This window comes from Lepidochelys olivacea, assembly GCF_965140295.1.
Source record: "Lepidochelys olivacea isolate rLepOli2 genome assembly, chromosome: 1".
Taxonomy (NCBI): Eukaryota; Metazoa; Chordata; order Testudines; family Cheloniidae; genus Lepidochelys; species Lepidochelys olivacea.
Genome location: NC_140411.1, coordinates 123131014 through 123150723, shown reverse-complemented (window position 1 = coordinate 123150723; position 19710 = coordinate 123131014). Strand labels below are relative to the sequence as shown.

Below are 19710 nucleotides of genomic sequence, written 5' to 3'. Positions count from 1 at the left end.
AATCATTCTTTTGACTCTTCTCTGAAATTTCTCCTATTTATCAACATCCATCTTGAATTGTGGACACCAGAAGTGGACACACAAAATGAGCAGTGTTTTCCCAGACACCCTCCCCTTCTATCAGGTGTTGAACCTTCTAGGAAAAGCTTAAGTGGTTTCACAGGTCCAGGTGCCTCATTCCCCCTACTGGATGTAAGAGAGATGGGAGTATCTAGGGTGTAGACTGACTAGTCTTGAAGTAGAAACCCTAGCAACAGCTAAGCCTGGGGACATGTTTTGAGCTGAATTTTTCTATCTTATTGCTAATTTCAGCGATAATTAAGCCAAATTCCAGTAAGGGGGTGAATTTGGACTCTACCCAGAGTGTGTGCTTCGGAAGTTGGGGAAAACACCTGCTCACACTAGCCTTTAAAGGGGTTAAATATAATGTGTCAGGATGCAAGAGAACTGCCTGGTCCCCACAGAAAAAGAGAAGAACCTCATCTCAGTTTTCTCCTTCTGCACAGGTACTTGGGTGAGGACTACAAATTTGCTTTCTTTAGAGGCAAAGTGGAAATCATTACTAGGGGTGATAGGGCTCCATGTCCAGGGTCACATGACTGTTTTGAACTCCAAGGCAGAGAGTTTTCTGTTAATTTACTTTGTTTTCTTGTTATAAGCATTCTCTCTTGAGTTAAAAGCATTATCCCTTGCAACTGTATTTTTCCGCTGAGTTACGCCATTACATGTATATATATTGTATTAGTGGTGTTCTCATGATACATTTGTGATGTTTTGTGTCCTGGCTATATTCCAGCAAAGCTAATTACATTCCACCTCCCTAAATATTCCTGAAATACCAAGTGAATATGGTGTTTTTCTTTATTCCTTGTCTTAAACTATCTTGCACTCTTGAAAGGTGCTAAACATAGCTTATAATGTCATACAAGTTATGTGAGTTACGTAAATTTAAGATGTGTAAGTTATGTCATGTTAGGTCATAGAACACAAACACACAGTAGGTGCATTCTTTGAGTATGGAGCTAACATAAAGTGTGACAACATTTGTATTCCTTTGCAGCCCACTCCCCTTTAAGAGAGACAACATTCAGGGAACACAATCCTGCTAAGCAAATGCTGATGATCCTCTTTCTGGAATCCTAAAAGCTCTCTGCATTTGTATTCTGTACTATTTCTGTGATTTAAGTACTTCAGTGTACAGCGCTGTCAGTCACTTAAAAATACTATGTATTTCTTCCCCTCTCTCAGACACAATCACCTTCTACAAATAATCCAAAAGGCTGTATGCATACCGCAAGGCATTGTCCTTTACTTAGAGAGCATATCCAATGTCCAAACTCATAGTACAAAGGTAAACTACAAGCCTTGGTCCTTACCAAGCCACCGTCTGTTTTCTGAAAGATATTCTGAATGTCTCTTATGATATTGTCCCAGAAATTCTCCATCTTGGAGAAGACAATGACTTTTACATTTAGCAGTTCACATGGCAAGTCCTAGCTAGCAATCCAGTACAGGTTGTTCACAGTGTATTTTTCTGTGTCCCATCAAGTGTGATTTATGGGGAAAAACAGTTGAGTTAATATTTTTAGTACTTTAATAAGCACAAAATTGCAAAACCTTAGCCTTTTCTAGCAACAAAACCACCACCACCAGCAGCAATACCATATGCCCTCCTTTTGATTTACCATCAATGACTGCCTGGCTGCATACAGTGTTTCTTTGCTTAATAATGGCTGTAGGCAAGTGCATGCATAGTATTCAAAGCATTTTTGTTCCTTTATTAAATCTTGTGATAAGGATACCTTATATATAATGATATTCCTATACCACAGAGTGCTTTTAATGTAAGTAGTTCATTCCTGTGGTGTTGTGTGAGGGGAAAATCATGTGATCCTTTCAGGAGTATACCTTCCATTGGTACTCAGTAGAAAGCATCAATAGGAGATGAGGTTAATTTACTCATCATTCAAACTGAGGCATCCTTTTTTTGCAACCACTAATAGAGTTTTGCAAGTTTACTCCTGTGCCTAATCGGAGAGTTTCAACATCAAGGGGTATCTACATTTTTGTAAAAGAAAAAGAAAAGGTGTATTATTACTTTGTATAAAAGCCCCATTCTGAAATGTAACATTTAAAAGACTGCATTTAATTCCTTCAGTTTTCCAGTGGCAATCATAGTGACATCATTTGCTTAAATTGTTCTTCTGATACACCTTTGATGTTATTACCTTTCTTCTCAAGAAAAAGCCTGAGTCAGTTCTTTGTGCTGATGTATGCTAAAAGGAAGTGTGGTCATGTGGCTTACTGTTTTGCATTCTCTTATGAATTTTAATTGTAGAGATATTACAGGAAACTGTCATTAGTATATCCAAGTAATTTATACCCAAGGAGAATCTTTATATTTAATTGGGTAGATTTCAAATAGACATTTTGGCCATTTATAGTTTGAATACTCACTTTGAAGCAAACACGCTTGTGCCCTCTTCTACCAGTAGTTAATTTGGCACATAAGCTATATTTATTAGGACTACTATACCTTTATTTATCAGTTACTTTTCCTAAACATACCTAGTTAAAAGACTTATTTGCCATCAAATGTAAATGCCATTTGTCACAGTTATCTATGTCCCCTTTCTGGTCTCTCTGAGTTCACTCCCTCAGTTCTTGGGCCTCTTGCCCTAAATTGTATTGGGGTGGACTGTTGTGATTCTTCTACTCTTAGACTGGGACTAGGGTATACTGTCCTGTGTTACCAACTTTTATCACACTGCAGGTTTGACAGGATTTTAGGTACCTGCATTTCCTCCCTCTGACAACCTGTGACCCGTGAAATTGACTAACAGTCTTCGTAAAGTATTTTATTTAACAGTTGGGACAAGGCATTAGCGAACATGATTTTAAAACAACAAATGCATATTTAGTCTCATCAAAAAATATGCTTCACTAAGTTTGATGGTCTTTCCTTTTGAGTTACAGGTTAAGCTGTATACCAACAAACATGCTTTCAGGCAGCCAGGTATCTCTTGGGACCCAGCCAAGTTTGATGGTCTTTCCTTTTGAGTTACAGGTTAAGCTGTATACCAACAAACATGCTTTCAGGCAGCCAGGTATCTCTTGGGACCCAGCCTGGTCTCAGCTGGTCTCTGAGGGTATATCTGCACTGCACGGTTAAACTAGGCTCCTATCACTGTCCTCCCCTACTTGCCCCCCCCACCCGCTGCCAATCCACACATAAAACCCTCTGAACAGGGTTTGCTTTTAAATCTGGGTAGCTTACTCACCTAGGGTTGTGGGTTAGAGCTCGGGGTCCAGGCTAACTCAGGTTGAAGCCTGCCCACTCAGCTGTGAGGATGAAAGCTAAATCACTTGAGAGCTGACAGACATTCAATGCCTTCTTACAATTGCCCCTGAAGGGCAGAGAAGGTTCTCCCACAATTGACACAATTGATTGGAGCACCTCAGCACAAAGATCCATGGGATACATCCCCCAACACACATGGATGCAGGCAAAAACAGTGAGGACACAGTAACTCAGGTATGACTTTGCTGTGGGGGATACTCACACCCTGGCTAGGCTAACCTATGTGAGCAGTCTCAGGTGTCAATCATCTGCTTTAACTCTGCAATGTAGACATGGTGTACGTCTGCACTAGAGCTGGAAAGTATAATTTCTAGCTTGAGTAGACATACCCACACTAACTGATCAAGTTAACACAGTAAAAATAGAAGAGTAGCTGCAGTAGCATGGGCAGCAGGAAAGGGTATTTGCCCAGAATATGTACCATGGGTCTTAGATGGATCCTACTCAAGTTGGCAAGCCCCTCCTACCATTTGAGTTGCTGCAACTACATTTCTATTTTTAGCATGCTAGCTTGGTCAGAGATCTCATGGGTATTTTACCTGAGCTGGAAATTACATCTCCAGCTCCAGTCTAGATGTACCTGTGTAACCTGAGACTCTGTCTCCTGTTTCCCTAAGAAAACTGGTTTGTTTGTTTGTTTTTGAGCTGCCACCCTCCTTGTGCTTGTCTGGGCCCCCAGATATGACATCTTCCTTCTACCTCTGGCTGTTTCTTCCAGGTTGGCCAGAGCAGTGGCTCTCAACCTTTCCAGACCACTGTACCCCTTTCAGGAGTCTGATTTGTCTTGTGTACCCCCAAGTTTCACTTCACTTAAAAAAATACTACTTACTTACAAAATCAGACATAAAAATACAAAAGTATCCCATCACACTATTACTGAAAAATTGCGTAAGTTCTGGTTTTTACCTTATAATTATAAAATAAATCAATTGTAATAAAAATATTGTACTTATATTTCAGTGTATAGTATATAGAGCAGTATAAACAAGTCATTGTCTGTATGAAATTTTAGTTTGTACTGACTTTGTTAGTGTTTTTTATGTAGCCTGTTGTAAAACTAAGCAAACATCTAAATGAGTTGATCTACCCCTTGGAAGACCTCTGCATGCCCCCAGGGGTACACGTACCCTGGGTTGAGAACCACTGGGACAGAGCATCCAGCCAAGCCATCTATAAAAATGCAACTGGTTCCTGCATTGTTTGGGTAGTAAGACCCAATTCAGCCTTAACGGCATATAATCACCCGTGATTACCTGTGGGTATGAAAACTGTGTGATCCCTTCTGTTAGACTTAAACACATAGCACATAAATCACATTTTGGGATACAAATCAATAACTATTGCAGAGCACCTCCAACATTTATCACACCATTCTCAAAAACTATCTTGGTTAAACTTCTGTTTTTATACTAGTAATATCAGCAATGTCAACAATGCTCTGGAAACACTGCCTGGGCCTGCTCTTCCTCCCACTGAAATCAATGGAAGTTTGTAACTGACTTCAAGATTTGGTTCTTGGCTAGTTCCTTCTGTCATGCCAGCAGAAAGAACCTAAGAGAATATGGCTTTGTTTTGAGTATGCCACAAGATCAATGACTATTGTTTTGTTTTTAATTTCTTGGCAACAGATTTATAGATACATAATTTAAAACATGTTTACACTATTTCCTGCAGATTGAAACAATCTTCTCATGGCAAAGATTGGACAAGACAACTAACAGATATATTTTTTCCATATCTAGATTCTATAACAAAGGTGTGAAGATCCTGTAGGCCTAAAACTCTGTTTTATTTAGATTATGAATATATAATATATAAATAAATCACATTTACTTTCTCTTTCTCTAGGAATGCAGTTGAAGAGAACAAAAAATTGTATGCAATTTATGACACAAGGTAAGTAATGAACAATAACTTCTAATTGACATTATGTTCTTTAAATGGAGCATTGACCCTTTTAAAATGTTAATAATCTTTATGAACACATACTTAGAAAGCCACTTACTCTGAGCCACATAATGATCTTTAAATTAAAGTAACAAATATTTCAGATCCTCATATATATATATACACACACTCACACCTAACAATAATTTCACTTTTAAAATATAATTATATATTTATGTAGCCAAATTCATCCTAAGTATATTTCTTGATGCAGTGGATGTATATATCCTAGGTGTACATATACTAATTTCAATAGTTACATCAAGGAAGAATTTGGCACACTATCCTGATATTTGGCAGCCAGGTTCTTTCTCCTGTCACTCTTGCACAGAGTGCACCAAAAACACTGTCAGCATTCTTAGTATGAAAGGGAAGATCTGTCCAGCACTGCCAAAGGGATATATCTGGGTCAGGTGAGAGTGGGGGTGAGGGTGTGTCTTTATTCCTAAAGCTCAAGAGAAGGGCTCAACAGCACTTTGACAGGCACCAACAGGGAATGCGTCTGGGCAGGGTGAGAGTGTGGACACAGTCTCCTCATAGACATCTTTCCACATTCTTCAGACACTGAAGGTATTGCTTACCACCTAGTTCCTCGTGTTCCACTGCCTGTTAAAGCCATACTTTTGCGTAAGTAAGAAACTGTGTACAGGAGAGCAAAAAGGCTTAAAGCCATCTGTCATTTTATTTTTCTGTTATTGTGCATTACCACCTTCAGAACTCTTCTTAGTCTTAGCAAGTCAGGATTGATGCCAAGTCATTGCAGGTTTTTGGTTGTTTTGTTTTGTGTTGAGTCTTATTGTTTTGTCATTGCTCAGGACAAAACTGAAAAGGACATTTGGCAAAAAAAATCAGCACAAGCTTATGTCTCTTTGTTTGTTTGTTTCAGCTAGTCCTTATCCGGAGGCTACTACTGTATTAAAGTTAGATTTACTAGTAATCGACTTGACCTTTTCTTCAGATATATGTGACATTAAATATCAACAATCAAATAACAAGCCCTTTCCTATTTTACTCTGGCTTGTGCAATGTATAGCACAATGGAGCTGCAGCCTTGACCAGGACCTCTACTGTTACAGTATAAATAATAACATAAAGATTAGCTAACTTACAAATCATATGAATAAATAGTATTCATAATACTATTTGATAAATATGAAAATACAGATACATCTGATGTACCCTATACTCTGTGCTGATATATATTCTGGAACAGAATGTAACTACTAACATTTAAATTTATTTTTATAATCTTTTGTTAAATATATTAGGGTTATTAGTGAAGGAATTTAGATAGGAACTCTTGACAGTCTCCATGGTAAATAGATCTTTCATCAACTGCCAACTCAGAAACTCCACTTTGTTTGTTTGTTCCAGACCTAAATTGTGCTTTCCCCAAGAGAGTCATTAAGAATATTATTTCTAAGGCACTTCAGGCTTCTCTAATGTATAAATGTTACTTGAGTGCATAAATATTAATCTTTATTATGAAAAATCAGGGTTATAAAGAGCCCTGACCATTTTCACCTATGCCAAATTGTCAATATATTTTTATTTTGATGGGTCTGATTCATATTCTGCATAATTCAGAACTTTTGCCATATAAGAAATTGTGGTCAAGCTATAAGAATACTATTTTAAGTCTATTCAAATAAACCAAATTTCAGTCAAGTTTTCCTGAAGTTGTGGAAATAATGGTCTTAGTTTTTGTAACTGAACAATAAACAATAATTCAGAACAGTTTGGGTCAAACATCACATTAAGGACCAGAGTATGTACCCATTACTCACATTAATTAAAACCTCACCTGCATGTAGCCCCACTAAAATGATAAAATCCATAGTATGTCAAAACCTTCAACATAACTGTTTTAGTAAAATTAGATTAAAAACAAGTTATGCAACTAAAACAAATGGATTCATGCAACACCATTCACTACTTGCTATTTTGAAATCTGTAGCACTATATGCAGGGAAGGTATCACTCAACATGTGCAAGAATGGCACAATGTGCTCCTAAATATGCACACTAGGTACACATGAGATTATTCTCCTAAAGTAGTATGTCCAGCAATCATGATTCATCATCTGAATAGATGTGAAGGCAGTGTGCATGGTTGTCAGACAAGGTTCAGAGCATTCCTTATGCCCTGACCCCAGATGCACATTCTACAGACTTTTGCCCTCACTCTAAAGCTCTGCCAACACAAGGGACTTTTAGGGGAGAGGAAGGAAGAGGGGGGAAGTGAACAGTGTCTTCTTTCTGCATGCAATTTTATGATTTTAATCAAAATCTTTTTGGACAATATTTTTCAGTTTTTAGACAAAGTCAAGATTTTCCATGAGGGGAAAAAAAACGTTTTCCAATGAGCTGTATTAATTACATCTCCTCAGCAGGTTAAACCAGCAGGATATTAAAAATGCTTCAAGGCAGAGCAAACAGGCAGTAGCATACTTCCCATTTTAGTACAATTAATATCCCTAATTTCACAAAAGATACTGCTTCATTTCTAGCAGTGATTCTCCCTTTCCCCCTTTGGATCTTGTCTGCCTTTAATTTGGGTTTCTGAACCCTTTGAGTTTACATTCTTCTCCTTAGGCACATTGTATCTTCACCAAAGTCAGCCACAAGAAGCCAAAGAAGGGGAAAATTAAGAGAAGATGCTCTGTCAGGTAGTTCTGAGCCCAATACAGAGACTGAGACATATCCATTTTGCCAGATCCAACTTGTCTTCCCAAGAGTCCCGCGACTGCCAGTGCTGTCTTACAAGGAGTGGTTGAGTCCCTCTTCCTTGATTTTCAAGCCAGCATTTCTGCTGCAGCCTTGGTGATTGATACCTTGCAGAGAATGCATGAGTTGCTTGCAAGCAGACCTCCTTAATGCATTGATTGGCTCCTAGAACAGTGATCTTCCTGTCGGTGCTCCTATTCTGTCTCTCCAGGAGTGTTAAGGTGGATGTTCTTGGCTACAGGGAGGAAAGATGGAATTCTCCTCAAGATTTTGGATGCCTCCTCATCCCACTTCCACTTCTTTCAACAAGTCCCAGCACCCAAAAAAGATTCTTAGCATCTGAAGCCCCACCCCCCTCTTCAGACAATGGTTTCCACCATAGTATCAGAGGACTACTTCCAGAGAACTACTTCACATCTATAGGCTTGGTAGGCACATGCTTCTATATACCTAATCATCAGCTGCACAGATACAACCTTAACTTTTCATACCATATCTTCCATACAAGAGGTCCAACTACTCACATTTGGCCTATCCATTTTCCCTAGGAATAACTGTGGCAGACCTCTGGAAGAGAGGAATACAAGCTTTTCTGGTCTTGGACAATTTTTTAATCAGAAGCAGATCAGCTGCACAGAGAGTGACCCAAGAGTCCAGGAAGCTAAAGTGTTTCATCAGAATGAGCAGCTGCACCACAAATTTTCATTATAAATGGTTCCACTTATATGACTTGATCCTGAGCATGCGGGACTGCTGGTAGTGATGAGAATGGAGTTCATTCTCTACACCTGGGCTTCTCAACCTTTCCAGACTACTAGACCCCTTTCAGGAGTCTGAAGCCTGAGCACCACTGCCCAGGGCTGAAGCATGTAACTCAGGTTTGCAGGGCCCTCATGGCATGTGGCCAGGGGCAATTGCCCTACTTGCCACCCCTTAACATGGACCCTGCCCTTACGATCCCCCTGGTTGAGAACCACAGCTCTACACATATTCCATTCTGGTTCTTCTGCTAAGTCTGCCAATTAGTGACTGTTGTCATAGTGCCTCTTTGTATTGTGGACAACCGTCCACTAAGAACAGGAGAGCACTTTCTCTTTTCCATTGAACATCTTTCATGTCATAATCATAGAATCATAGACTTTAAGGTCAGAAGAGACCATTATGATCGTCTAGTCTGACCTCCTGCACAAAGCAGGCCATGGAATCTCACCTACCAACTCTGTAACAAACCCCTAACTTATGTCTGAGCTATTCAAGTCTTCAAATTGTGGTTTAAAGACTTCAAGGTGCAGAGAATCCTTCAGCAAGTGACCCATGCCCGATGCTGCAGAGGAAGGCGAAAACCCCCCAGGGCCTCTGCCAATCTGCCCTGGGGGAAAATTCCTTCCCGACCCCAAATATGGCGATCAGCTAAACCCTGAGCATGTGGGCAAGACTCATCAGCCAGACACCCAGGAAAGAATTCTCCATAGTAACTCAGATCCCACCCCATCTAACATTCCATCACATGCCATTGGGCATATCTACCCAATGAAGATCAATTAATTGCCAGAATTAGGCTATCCCATCATATCATCCCCTCCATAAATTTATCAAGCTTTGTCTTTAAGCCAAATATGTCTTTTGCCCCCACTGCTTCCCTTGGAAGGCTGTTCCAGAACTTCACTCCTCTGATGGTTAGAAACCTTCATCTAATTTCAAGTCTAAACTTCCTGATGGCCAGTTTATATCCATATGTTCTTGTGTCCACATTGGTACTGAGCTTAAATAATTCTTCTCCCTCCATGGTATTTATCCCCCTGACATATTTATAGATAGCAATCATATCTCCTCTCAGCCTTCTTTTAGTTAGGCTAAACAAGCCAAGCTCATTGAGTATCCTTTCATAAGACAGCTTTTCCATTCCTTGGATCATCCTAGTAGCCCTTCTCTGTACCTGTTCCAGTTTGAATTCATCCTTCTTAAACATAGGAGACCAGAACTGCACACAATATTACAGATGAGGTCTCACCAGTGCCTTGTATAACGGTACTAACACCTTCTTATCTCTACTGGAAATACCTCACCTGATGCATTGCAAGACCGCATTAGCTTTTTTCACGGCCATATCACTTTGGCGGCTCATAGTCATCCTGTGATCAGCCAGTACTCTGAGGTCCTTCTCCTCCTCTGTTACTTCCAAATAATGCGTCCCCAGATTATAACAGAAATTCTTGTTATTAATCCCTAAATGCATGACCTTGCACTTTTCACTATTAAATTTCATTCTATTACTATTACTCCAGTTTACAAGGTCATCCAGATCTTCCTGTATGATATCCAGGATCTTCTCTGTATTGGCAATACCTCCCAGCTTTGTGTCATCCACAGACTTTATTAGCATATTCCCGCTTTTTGTGCTTTGGTCAGTAATAAAAAGATTAAATAAGATTGGTCCCAAAACCGATCCCTGAGGAACTCCATTAGTAACCTCCTTCCAGTCTGACTGTTCACCTTTCAGTGTGACCCGCTGTAGTCTCCCCTTTAACCAGTTCCTTATCCACCTTTCAGTTTTCATATTGAACCCCATCTTTTCCAATTTAGCTAATAATTCTCCATGTGGAACCGTATCAAATGCCTTACTGAAATCAAGGTAAATTAGATCCACTGCATTCCCTTTGTCTAAAAAAATCTGTTATCTTCTCAAAGAAGGAGATCAGGTTCGTTTGACATGATCTACCTTTTGTAAAGCCATGTTGTATTTTGTCCCAATTACCATTGACCTCAATGTCCTTAACTACTTTCTCCTTCAAAATTTTTTCCAAGACCTTGAACCCTACAGATGTCAAACTAACAGGCCTATAATTACCCGGATCACTTTTTTTCCCTTTCTTAAAAATAGGAACTATGTTAGCAATTCTCTAATCATACGGTACAACCTCTGAATTTACAGATTCATTAAAAATTCTTGCTAATGGGCTTGCAATTTCATGTGCCAGTTACTTTAATATTCTTGGATGAAGATTATCCAGGACCCCCGATTTAAGTTGTTCAAGTTTGGCTTCTACCTCGGATGTGGTAATATCTACCTCCATATCCTCATTTCCATTTGTTGTCCTACCATTATCCCTAAGCTTCTCATTAGCCTCGTTAAAGACTGAGGCAAAGTATTTGTTTAGATATTGGGCCATGCCTAGATTATCCTTAACCTCCACTCCATCCTCAGTGATAAGCAGTCCCACTTCTTCTTTCTTTGTTTTCTTCTTATTTATATGGCTATAGAACCTTTTACTATTGTTTTTAATTCCCTTTGCAAGGTCCAACTCTACATGGCTTTTGGCCTTTCTCACTTTATTCCTACATGTTCTGACCTCAGTAAGGTAGCTTTCCTTGCTGATCTCTCGCATCTTCCACTCCCTGTATGCTTTCTGCTTTTTCTTAATCACCTCTCTGAGATGCTTGCTCATCCAGCTTGATCTACAACTCCTGCCTATGAATTTTTTCCCCTTTCTTGGGATGCAGGCTTCTGATAGTTTCTGCAACTTTGACTTGAAGTAATTCCAGGCCTCCTCCACCTTTAGATCCACAAGTTTTTCAGTCCAATCCACTTCCCTAACTAATTTCCTTAATTTTTTAAAGTTACCCTTTTTGAAATCAAAAACCCTAGTCACAGATCTATTTTTGTTTATCCTTCCATTTAGTTTGAACTGAATTAGCTCATGATCACACGAACCAAGGTTGTCCCGTACAATCATTTCTTTTATGAGGTCCTCACTGCTCACTGCATCATGATTACCATGCGCATTGTAGGGAGAGTGGTCATTTTGGATGAGCTATTACCAGCAGGATAGTGAGTTTGTGTGTGTGTTTTTTGGAGGGGGGTGAGGGGGTGAGAGAACCTGGATTTGTGCAGGAAATGGCCCAACTTGATTATCATGCACATTGTGTAGAGAGTTGTCACTTTGGATGGGTTATTACCAGCAGGAGAGTGAATTTGTGTGTGGGTGGGTGGAGGATGAGAAAACCTGGATTTGTGCTGGAAATGGCCCAACTTGATGATCACTTTAGATAAGCTATTACCAGCAGGACAGTGGGGTGGGAGGAGGTATTGTTTCATATTCTCTGTGTGTATATAAAGTCTGCTGCAGTTTCCACGGTATGCATCCGATGAAGTGAGCTGTAGCTCACGAAAGCTCATGCTCAAATAAATTGGTTAGTCTCTAAGGTGCCACAAGTACTCCTTTTCTTTTTGCATCTAAAATGGCATCCTCTCTTGTCGGTTCAGCAACTACTTGGCGAAGGAATCCATCAGCTATCACATCCAGGAAAATCTGAGCCCTATTATTATTATTAGCACTTGTCCTCCAGTCTATATCTGAGAAGTTAAAGTCTCCCAGGATCACAGAATTCCCATTAGTATTTACTTCGTTAAAAACATTAAAGAGGTCTCTATCCATATCCAAATTGGATCCCAGCAGCCTATAGCACACTCCGACCACTATCCCAGGGCAGGCTCTAGTAGCTATCTTCCCCAATGTGATTTTTGCCCTGACAGACTTTCAGTTATTACTTAGATGAAAGCAAGGTCCAGGAGAGCAAATGCTTCATATCCCATTTCCAATTCCCTGGCCTAGGGACTCCCAGTTGGACTATCTTTTAAACTATCAACAAATAAATGGACATGGTTAATCTGAGAGGTCAGATAAGAGGAAGAGTATTTTAATTTAAGTAATAAAATGTGACAGACTCTACAGGAGTGTTGATTCAGTCACACCTCAGATGCATTTCAAATGCACCTAAACAGGGCATTAATCAGATGTACTGAATCCTCTAAATAATATTATTTCAATTATAAAATAGACAATCTATTTAAGAAAATGTTTTAAATGTATTATGCAATATTCTATTTTACACAAGGTGTATTCTTTCAGCATTCTCTAATCTTTTCTTTCTTCTTTTAGGTTTCTTGGTAACTCTCCCCAACTTGCATGTTCCCTTTGCAGACACGGGTTCACTATGGCCAACCCCAAGCATTCTAAAATCACATCAGGCCTTAAAATCATGAGGATCATTCTCTCTGTGTTTTGTTTTTGGAGCCCAGGGGATATGCTGAAGGGTTGAGACAGCTAGAGGCTTGATTTCCCCCCTAGAGATGCTGAGCACTCACAACTTTAATTGAAGTCAGTGGGAGCTACAGTTGCTCAGAAGCTGTGAAAAACAGGCCCAAGATATCTCAAATTGTGTATTCAAAATGACTGGACCCTCTTGAAAATTGGTTCTGTAGCCACTTCCACAAAGGTTCTCTGCCCACTCAGGGCCTGCCATTCTCAGGCACTTGTACTAAACTTCTAAATCTCGCCTAACCCCCTTGGTTGGGTTAAAGGCCTCATCACACCTCTGCCAATCCCTGCGCACACCCACCCACAGGTGCATTAGTGGAGTGGGACTGGGGAGGGAGCGGCATTCCACACCCAGTCCTGCTCATGGGTACCAGCGAGCGGAAGAAACTGGTTGCATGGGCTGCAATCATTTCTCAGCCCTGTGTGTTTGCACCCAGGAAAGTGCAGCGCCCGCTTGGCCCGGGTCAGGGGTGGACTAGTGGAGGGAGCTGTGGCCAAGAGCGGAGGCACTGGCTGAGCTTGGTCCAGGGCGGTGCGCGAGCGGAGGGCACAGGGCATTGTGACCGTGAGCCGCACTCACTGAGCCCGGCCCAGGGGTGCGGAAGCGGAGGGCGCTGCGCGGTGGAAGCTGCGCTCACTTCTCAGCCCCTGCTCGTAGGTGCGCCGCTGCCCGCGCGGACGCGGCTCGCCCCCAGCGCCGGGCGCTGCTCCCGCCTGCGCGGGCCAAGGGCGCTGCGCGCACGGGCCGCCTCAGGGGCTCAGCCTGTCCCGGGTGCACTGAGCATTTTGCCCCCCCCCCCCCCCCCCGGCTCAGCCCGCCGGCCTTTGGAGCCCGAGTGCGCGCTGGCCGGCGGGGCGGGGCGGGGCTACCTCCCGGGGCAGTGGCGGGAGCAGCCCCGGGGCGCCTGTGGCGCCTGCCCCGCTGCCGGGCCGGGCTGAGGCGGCTGCCCCGGCTGGTTCCTGGGAGCGCGGGGCCGGGGCGGCTGCCGCTGGGGGGTCTCCCAGCCGGGCGCCGGCTCTCGGGCTCCCCGCGTGGCACCGCCGCCAGCCCCGCAGAGCTTCGCTCCCCGCCGGGAGGAGCCGGGGCAGCCGCCGCTCGCCCCGCGCCCCGGCACAGCCCGCTCCCCCCGCCCGCCCAGACCGAGGAGCCCTCCCCTCCCCGGGCGGAGGGAGAAGGGGCGGGCGGGAGGCGGGAGGCGGGGAGGGGGAGCCAGGCAGCCGGGCTCCGGCGGAGGGGGGAGGGGGTTGGGGGTTCCTCCGGGGCTCGGCACAGCCCGGCGCCGGGGTCTCTGCAACCCGGCGTGCGGGAGGCTGCCGGGGCCGGGGTGGGGGGTGGGGGACTGTCGCCTCCGCCTCTTCCTCAGCGAGCGGCTCTCGGGTCGCGGCGGCGGCGGCTGCTGCGGGGAGGGAGCCCGGAGCGGAGGGATGTGGGGCTTTGGGGGAGGCAGGATCTTCGGGATCTTCTCCGCTCCCGTCCTGGTGGCCGTGGTCTGCTGCGCCCAGAGGTAGGGGCTGCTCCGAGCCAGCGCGCCCGGCGGCCGGGTTAAAGGGCTGCGTTTCGGAAGGAAAACAAGCTGATCCCCTGTTTTCTGCTTCTCTCCCCTCGGCTTCCCCCCTGCTTGTCTCTCTGCGCTCCCCCTCCTCTGCTCTCCCCCTCTCCTATCCTATCCCCCATCCCTCCTCTGCTCTTCCCCTCTCCGATCCCTCCTCTGCTCTTCCCCTCTCCGATCCCCCATCCCTCTTCTGCTCTCCCCTCTCCGACCCCCCTATTCCTCCTCTCCTATCTCCCACTCTCTCTCCCCTATCCTACCCCCCTTTCTTTTTCTCTTTATCTTCTTTACCCCCATCGTTCGCCTCCCGACCCCGCTGCCCATCTATCCCACAGCGTGAACGATCCGGGGAACATGTCCTTCGTGAAAGAAACTGTGGATAAATTGTTGAAAGGCTACGACATTCGCCTCCGGCCGGATTTTGGAGGTGAGTTGCCCTGTTCAGACGGAGCTGCGGTGTCTGGCTCTTTCCCGTGTCTCTGTGTGTGAGTCTGTGTTCAGCTAGTCTCTGTGTGGACGGGAAGGTGTTTCCTGTTAGGGGCAAAACGTGTTGCCAGCACCTCTGTGGGTGAGAAGTGATGGGTAGGGGCTAATGGCTTCTCCTCCTCTCCAGGGCCTCCTGTGTGCGTGGGGATGAACATAGACATTGCCAGTATCGACATGGTTTCCGAAGTCAACATGGTGAGTCCCCAGCTGGTGTCTTCTGTATGCAAACGGCTTGGGGCTGGTGGTTGTGTTGTTGTGTTTGTTTTTCCTGGTTTTGCAGCTGTGTAGGGTGTGGTTGGTCCCCAGAGAGAAGGGACCGAAGTGTATTCGTTGGTGCTGTGGTAGGAGCTCCTAGCTCTGGCTGTTGGAGGGACCAATCCAGTGGACCAAGGCTCAATGAGTAGCTGAGCACTTGTAACCAGACGCTGCCCTTAAATCAATCCACCTGGCGGAAGCGTTTGCTAGCGCTTCTAGGACTCATTTAAGAGCTGGATGCTGCCGGGGGCATTTTTGTAGGCGGTAATATGTCACAGGTGAATGTTAGATACAGCAGAATCGAGCTGGAAACTTGATGTCCCTGGAAAACGTTATCTTTGCCGCTGGAACGTGCTTCATGTTGATTTGGGAAGCTATAACACGTTGGCCAGCAGCGTCTAACATGCCTCAAATGTGCCAAAGGGCAAGTCATTCTCTGATATAAGGGGTTGGTTTTGGTTCCTGGTAGCAGCTACAGTTGCGTACTGAACCACCTTGAAATGAATACAGCTCCACGCTAAGGAGCTGTCCTAGGTGCTGTAAGTGACTCTTTGTTCCCCAAACTCTTCTGTTGCTGACTGTGCTAAAAATGGTACCTGAAACAGGATTTTAAGCTGTCCAAATCATGCGCAGGTGAAATTATACATCTCGTGTTGTCTGTCCCTACTGCAGAGTGTTTACTGAATTGCTCAGATGGACTGAAAACAGTATGAAACAAAAATAGCATTTGTTTGCTGAAAATGTCAGTCCATAGCTGGTAAACCAACTGCATTTTACTTCCTGTAATTTCATTTAAATCTGTCTGTTAACATCATGATCAACTTTTTTTGTTAATGGGGCCTACGTCAGTCTCTTGCTTTAAAAGATGCATTTGATTTTAATTTTTTTACTTAATGTGAAAGCTTTAGAGGCTGCTGGAAGCAAAGGAAAATGCAGATTAGACACTGAATTGCAGATGAAAATATAAATGTAAAAGCCATGTTTATCAGGGTTATCAATTCTAGCTATAGTAAAGATAGTGTTGAAATATTTTGATTATATGCCAAAAATGCAACATTTATCAAAGGGCAACTTTTAAAATATTTCAAATGAAGTGACATCATATATCCAAGCATTTGGAAGATAGAAAACATTATTTAAATTTAAATCTGTCTCATAAATGTTAAATACCAATAGTAATTTTACTAGTTAACATAACATTAACCCTTTTCCTCATAAAATTTTTCCCTGCCACTATTAAACACACAGGTTTAGGTTGCTCAGTTGTGATTCAGGAGCAATCCATCTGACATTCAGGCAAAAAAGTAGTAAAAAATAGAGAAATCAAAGGAACAGTTGATCAAGTAACATATAAAAACTATTTTACAGTTGGAAGAAATAATAATGGAGTTTTTATATGCTTTACCTTTTTAAACCTTTAATTTTGTTGAACAGGAGGAAAAATAATAGTCTTTAACCAGATCTCAGGTGGTAAACCAGGATTAGAGAAAGTTATGAGTACTCACATATTAGAGTGTTTGGTTTTTTGGAAAGCTTTCAAACCTCTCCCCAACTTCTGTTCTTTCTAGAAGAATCAACTCTGAAGAGCTAATGAAGAGCTAAACTGTGTCATGATACAAGTTATTCTTAAATATCTAAAACAGCACTATACTATAAGTACTGTATTTCAGCCTCTCAAACTATTTTTTTGGGGGGGGGGAGTCTATCTGATTCATTAAAGCAAAAGAATGTGCAAAGTATTCCATGGTTCCTTTAAAAAGGCAGCATTGTCTAATAGATGATCATGGGACTAGAGGGCAGGAATCTTTGAGTCCTAATTCCAAATCTGACACTTACAGTACAGTCCTGAGCATGTCAATCATCCTCCCAATATCTCAGTTTCTCTCATCTACAAAATCAGGATAGCAATATTAACTGATTCCACAGGTCTTTTCATTACATTTATGGCATTTTTGGTTCCCCAAACTTTTGAAAGCTGAACCTCTCTCCCTTCCCCTTTTCAGGAAACTGAAATCAATCACTCACCCTCAGAAACCCAACCATGTGGTGTTGAAGGTTTACACATCTTGATTTATACATTTTCACACCTTCATGGGTAATCCTGTGTGCCTTTCCCTATCCCCTTGCACTTTGAGAAATGCCAGTGTGGATCTTCTTAGTATACTTCCTCTCTTTCATGCTTCTTACATGAACAATGTTATAGTTAATAATGTTCACATTTAAAGTGTAATTGGCATCTGAGTTTGCACCCATTGAGATGAGTGGGGCAATTCATACCTCATAGCTATTATTTCAGGCTTTCTACAAACTCTAGTAGATGGCTCTGCATCAGTTACATGCCATATTTTCAAGGTTTTCTCCACAATAAGAACAGCTAGACGCTTGGTGTTTTTTAAAAAAAATAAAATGGAAGATGAATCTTGTGAGAATTATTGAGAGATCTGTCTGCACCTCTCTGGCTAGTCTGTTGGCTGCACTCCACGATTTGGAAACTCTGCATTATGGAGTAAATTAATATTTGTACAGCATTTTGTATATGTAAAATGCTACATAAAATATAAAGTATCATAGAGAGATAAAGAATGCAACGTGTATTTCTTTAGGCATGAAAGACTCTTGGTGCTAAATTCTGACTTAGTCTACGCAGCTGCACAGTGTTGTAAGGGACAATAGTTACCAATCACCCTCACCTTATGCCACTGCACAGGCTAATCAGAACTTGGGTTGCGGTAAAGCTACCTACTTCTACCCTTAATCCTCAAGACAGGTAATTGAAGGTGGGAGTGCTCACCCCTTCTGACACAGTAGCCTGCACAGGTGAGCTGGGATGATAAATATTTTTCTAATTTTCTGCTGGTCAGCAAGTTACTACCTACTCTCCCCTAGTCTCCAGAGGTCAGAGGAAACAGGTAAAGAATTGATTTCTATACTGTTTTGTTCATAGGACATGTGACAAAGCTCCAACCTAGCACTTATTCGATACTCATCCATGGTTAACAGGTGTTATTTATTCAGAACTCCATAATAAAATACTAACAGGCTAAGATTCTCATAACAGCAATACATAGTGATTCTAAAAATAATATTTTGCTACAAGCACGGTATTCATTTCTTTTTGAAAAAATTGGCGGAAAACTCTTCTAGATCTAGTTGGTGGATAATTTATTGCAACTTGATTTTTTGAAGGAAAAAAGACAACCAGAGTCTTCATTTACAGCTTGGTTCAAACAGTGGAGGTAGGTGTTTTTTCTTTACCTGTTTCAGGTGACTCTGGACTAGTTTGGAGTAGACCCTTAGCTATATTGAGAGGGTAGAGACAGAAAAGAGAGGTTATTTTGCTCACTAAATTATAATTTTTGAGTTAGTAATTTTCAAAAATATAGGAAACATTTAGTTTGAAGAACTGAGTCAATCTGTTGAACTTTCATGCTGGCTATCAAATTTTAATCTTTGACAAATACTGTTTCATTTAATTCCAGATAGCTACTACTAGTTTTAATGTTTAACCTCATTAACTATTAAAAAAATCTTTCAGGCATTACTCTTTATAAAATGTGATAACATTGACATGAATTTCTATAATTTAAACTTTTGCTATCAGCTTTTTTATAGTTAGCCTGTTAAAATTCATCTGTACATTAAAGATAAAATAACCAGAGGATTTTCTGCATATAAATAAAAAATTACTACAGTGATATTATTATACTGCCGTGTAGGCAACAACTAATGGGTCTTTCGGTGATATGATGGGAACTCTTTGAAACTAAAATGATAGTTTGTATTGTTTTCTTTCCTGAATCTTCAGCAAACTGCAGATTCCAACATAAAAATCATCCTTTATAAATCTTTAGGTTTCAGAGTAGCAGCCATGTTAGTCTGTATTCGCAAAAAGAAAAGGAGTACTTGTGGCACCTTAGAGACTAACAAATTTATTTGAGCATAAGTTTTCGTGAGCTACAGCTCACTTCATCCAATGCTTCCGATGAAGTGAGCTGTAGCTCATGAAAGCTTATGCTCAAATAAATTTGTTAGTCTCTAAGGTGCCACAAGTACCCCTTTTCTTTTTATAAATCTTTAGTTACTGTAAATTACAAATACTAAGTTTTAATTAACTTTGTAACATATTGGGGTTTGGAACTTCTTTCAAGGGCAATTCTGCTGACAACTCTTAAAAATCCTTTAGTTCTATGTGACTTAACTGCCTGGTTTTTTAACATGGAAAATGGAGGGAAATGGCATTGGGTCCCCATTATTTCTGTCTCTTCTTCCTGAACTGAACTCCCTG

General features: G+C 42.0%; 1 protein-coding gene across 2 annotated transcripts in view; it reads left to right on the top strand.

Annotated features, from left to right (window-relative positions):
* The first annotated feature begins 5214 nt into the window (after positions 1 to 5214).
* GABRB3 (gamma-aminobutyric acid type A receptor subunit beta3) overlaps positions 5215 to 19710 on the top strand; it is a 170466-nt gene continuing 155970 nt past the window's right edge. Inside the window, exons 1-3 of one of the 2 annotated variants that reach the window (XM_084637288.1) lie at positions 5215 to 5257; positions 15020 to 15111; positions 15298 to 15365. In XM_084637288.1, the coding sequence (XP_084493414.1) occupies positions 15039 to 15111; positions 15298 to 15365 (141 nt within the window). In that variant the 5' untranslated portion in view covers positions 5215 to 5257; positions 15020 to 15038. Of the gene's footprint in view, positions 5258 to 14552; positions 14640 to 15019; positions 15112 to 15297; positions 15366 to 19710 lie in introns of those variants that run through there. The other variant, XM_084637287.1, reaches the window with a different exon arrangement.